General features: G+C 64.2%; 1 protein-coding gene across 1 annotated transcript; it reads right to left on the bottom strand.

Annotated features, from left to right (window-relative positions):
* LOC143841706 (uncharacterized) lies at nt 1–3,850 on the bottom strand. Its single transcript, XM_077346383.1, has 4 exons — nt 3,756–3,850; nt 1,979–2,978; nt 1,159–1,357; nt 1–615 (listed from the first exon to the last, which is right to left on the bottom strand). The coding sequence occupies exons 1-4, from the start codon at nt 3,848–3,850 to the stop codon at nt 443–445; spliced, it is 1,467 nt and encodes a 488-aa protein (XP_077202498.1). The 3' UTR covers nt 1–442.
* Between the last annotated feature and the right edge of the window lie 274 nt (nt 3,851–4,124).

The raw sequence follows: 4,124 nt of genomic DNA, 5'->3' as shown, positions 1-4,124 counted from the left end.
TGAGAGCAGCACAACCTTTACTGAGAGTGTTTACAGGTGGTCCAGATGACCAGCATTCACTGGGGGGGGGAGCTCCCCATGGCAATTCTTTTCCCTCCACCCAACCTGTGCAGGAAAGGGGGCTTGTGGGGCAGGGGGAAGCTGCATGACTACCCAGGGCAGGAAAAACTTCCCCCTCTCCTTTCAGTGAGGCACGTCCAAGTCAAGCACAATGACTTCTCCATCCCGTTAACCTCAGGGTTCATCTGCAGGTGCGCATGTGTGTTTGTGTGTGCACACACCTTTGTGCCTTGGCCGTACATTGTGTGCTTCATTGGGGGGGGGGTGAAACCTCGGCCCAAGCTTCAGATGTTCAGCAGTTCCTGGGATTCCTTGTGGACGGCCTGCGGTGCCTGGGCCCAGGACAGCATCCCAAGCGGCGGGTGAGCCAGGCAGCGGTGAGCTAGAGCCAGTACTGCTTGGTGCAGACGCAGGGCAGGTGCCGCTGGAGCGGGCTGCTTCTCTTGTAGCTGGGGTCATAGTAGTCCCACTCAAACCGCTCCGACTGCTGGGGGCACCACAGGGGGGGCGGGGGGCTCTCTTCGCTGTCGGATGACAGGATCCGCAGGGAGACCCCTGCAAGACACGAGCAACAGGTGAGGAGAGAGGAGAGGAGGGGAGGAGACGCTTCCTCCGTGCCAGCTAGACCGGCCGGGCTTGTCACCCGTGCCCCCCAAACAGGCAGGATGCAAGTGGGCACAAGCTGTGTCCGGTCCCCCCAGGCCAGTAGGAGCACAGACCCCCACGGCTACTGGCAAATGGTGGGAGGGACCCCTCCCTCCCCCTAGGGTGGGGTCCCCAAACATTTTGAGCCTGTGAACACATCCGGCAGGGTGGGTGCAGCCCCAAAATGGCTGCCATTAAACGGCCCAGGCCCCAAACGGTGGACACGGCTTCACTCCAGTCGCACCGGGAGCTGCTTGTTTGGGGTGGCAGCTGCTGTGAAGGTGTTAAGCAATCTGCTTGGCCTATCAGGCCCCCCACCCTAAAACCAACGGGGGGGGGCACTGCGCTTGGGGATCCCAGCCCTTCTCTTGCCAGCCTGCAGTTCTCCTGAGATTCCTCCCCAACTCACTGACCTCCTCCTTTGAAAGGGGGTCCCCCGAAATCCCCACTCACCGGCACTGGCACCGAAGGCCGAGTCCAAGCCCGGCCCCTGCGAGGCGGTCAGGCCGACAGAGCTGAGCTGGGTCCGTTTGTCCCCACGTCGGATGCTGCTGCCGTACTCAAAGGGGGCCGGGAATGCTGCAGGCCTGCCGCCGGGACCCTGCCTCTGCATCCTGGGGTGCTGCCTGCCCCCCGTGCTGTCGGGGATGCCCTGCCGAGCAAGGGAGGGGTCCGACTGAACCACTGCAAGCTACTTAGCGCCCCCCCCCCGAACCAAGAGGGATTTGGCTAGTGGACAGTTCACCCGCCTCTAGACCGTGGCAGCGGGAGGACTGCTTTGCTCTCCGGCCATCCGTGGCCACAGTTCTCCCCCAGGGTCGCTGCCCCCCAGTCTTGCCCAGGAGGCCCTTCTGAGATGATGGGCAAGATCGGGGGGGGGGGGGGACACTGGCTCATTCATTGTAGTCAAAAAGACCACCTTAACGACTTCGGGGGGGGGTCACTGCTCACTTCTTCAGACGCAGCAGGTAAGCGGGGACTGGCAGGAGGGCCTGCCCTGCCCTGCCCCAGAGCTGGCCAGCCTTGCTCTTTTGGCCGGGAGGCAAGGGCGGGGCAAGGGGAGCCCTCCCGTTTCCAAAGCCAGCAAGCCTGCGGCTCCGCTCCGCGCTGGGGGCTCCAGCGACCACGGGGGCCACCCTCCCTCCCTCCCTCCTCTCGTTCGCCCCATTCGGGCGGGGTTCGGCCGGGAGGCGGGGCGGGGCGTGGCCCGGCGCTGCAGCCGAGCCGAGCCGAGCCGAGCCGGGCCACGCGGGCTCGCCGTCGGGGCACTTACACGCGGGGCCCAGGCGGCGCGGGCGGGCGAGTTGGGCGGCACCGGCAGGGGGCGTCTCTCCAGGTCGCTGCAGGAGGAGGAGGAGGAGGCGGCGGCGGAGGAGGCGGGCGGCGGGGGTCGCGGAGCAGGGCGGGCGCCGCACGGGCAGGGCCGCTGGGCTCGGGGCTGGGCCCCGTGGGGGGGCGGGCGGAGGGGGCGCGGGCGGCGCAGCAGGAGGAGGCCGTTGAGGCAACAGAGCAGGGCCACGCACGGCACCAGCAGCCCCGCCAGCAGCCGCAGGGTCGCCTGCACCTCCGACGCCTCCATCCCGCTCGCTCGCCCAAGGGAAGGCAAGGCAAGGGAGGCCCCGCCCCCTGCGCCGGACTGGACAGGTGGGCCTGTCTCCCGGGCCAGGTGGGGCCAAGGCCGCGCCCCTGCCGGGCCTGCTGGTGGTTCTTGCTGGGGGGGCCCGCAGCCTCCGCCCCTCGCCCGGGGTCTTTCCCCGTCTCTTTCGCCGCGGGCCTCCTGGGGCTCCCTGGCTTTCCTCGGGGGAGGAGGGGGAGCCACGCTGGCCGCCTTTCCGCTCGGCGTCGCTGGCCGGCAGGGGGGCGGGGGCGGGGGCGGGGAGGCTGTAAAGAACAGGCCGGCGGGCGTGGGGCTTGTCCGAGGGGGAAAGAAGGAAGAGGACGGGGAACTTCCCACTGGAGAGGCTCTCTCGGCGCCCGTGGGAACGCCGCCCACGCCCCTTGCGGAGCGGAGCCCTGCCTGGCCACAGTGCTGACCTCTCCCTCTCCCTGCGCGCGCGCGTGATGCTGCGGCCGCCAAAGGCAGGTGGGGGCTGCTCTCCCGCCACGGGGGGGGGGGGCGTTCCGGGGCCTCGGCGCTGCTGCTGCTGCTGCTGCTGTTGCCCTGACAGCCCTCCAAGCGTGGCTGGTCCCATGGGGGCACTGGCAGGTGCGGTCCTTTTGCCTGCTTCCTGCACCGTGGGGCAGGCTCTTGGGCAGCCTCTGCCTGGTGGAGCCTGGGTCAGACCCACGGCACGGGACTCCTTGGCCCTTCCAATTGATTGACTGCACTTATATACCACTGAGCATTTGATACAGCCCAAAATGGCATTTGCCTTTTTTACCGCTGCATCACACTGCCTGCTCATGTTTAGTTTACAATCCACAAGTACCCCAAGGTCTCGTTCACACACAGTGCTACCTAGAAGCGTATCCCCCATCCAGTAGGCATGCTTTTCATTTTTCTGACCCAGATGCAGAACTTTACACTTATCTTTATTAAATGGCATCTTGTTCTCATTTGCCCATTTTTCCATTGTGTTCAGATCTCGTTGAACTCTGTCTCTATCTTCCGGAGCATTTGCCAGCAAATTTTGGTGTCATCTGCAAACTTTCAGCCTGTTGAGAACAGAAGAGAAGACCTGCTGGATCAGGCCTGTGGTCCCTCTGATCCAACGCTCAGTGTCACACAGTGGCCTAATCCTGGGACCAACAGGAGGTCCACCAGCGGGGCTAAAAGTGGCCCCCCCTTGCCCCACAAATCATGCTATATTAAGTGTTCTAAGCTGCCCTGAGCCCTTGGGGTAGGGTTAGGGTGAGGCTGCCTCTGTGTGTCTTTGCACACCTGGGTGGCCTTCCGGGGCTGGGGAGCAGTTGGGTGGGAGACCACCAAGGAAGCTCAGGGTCACCTCCCCAAAGGCAGGCAATGAATGCCCCCCCCCCCATGAATGTCTCTTGCCTTGGCTGCAGCTGGGTGGCCCTTTCTTGTCCCACCCCCAGAAGGGGCTGCCTGCCTTCCCGGAGGAGGAGGGGGAGGAGGAAACCCTCCCTGGAGACCCAGGAAAGGGGCAGCACATTCAAGCGCCAGCCTCTTGATGAGCTCCGCCATCGCACTGGGGGCAGGGTGCCCAAGAACAAAAGGTGTCTGTGTCCGGCAGTGGCCACAGGTCTGGGTGGAGCCCTCTTTGGGGGGAGGGGCCAGTGGCTGTATGAGGTCCTGCCTCAAGCAATTGCATGCATAACATATTTATTAATGATCTAGATGAGGGGGTGGAGGGACTACTCATCAAGTTTGCAGATGACACCAAATTGGGAGGACTGGCAAATACTCCGGAAGATAGAGACAGAGTTCAACGAGATCTGAACACAATGGAAAAATGGGC

This window comes from Paroedura picta, chromosome 7 (assembly GCF_049243985.1).
Source record: "Paroedura picta isolate Pp20150507F chromosome 7, Ppicta_v3.0, whole genome shotgun sequence".
NCBI classification, from domain to species: domain Eukaryota; kingdom Metazoa; phylum Chordata; class Lepidosauria; order Squamata; family Gekkonidae; genus Paroedura; species Paroedura picta.
The sequence above is the reverse complement of the archived record's forward strand: the minus strand, read 5'-3'. Positions and strand labels throughout refer to the sequence as shown.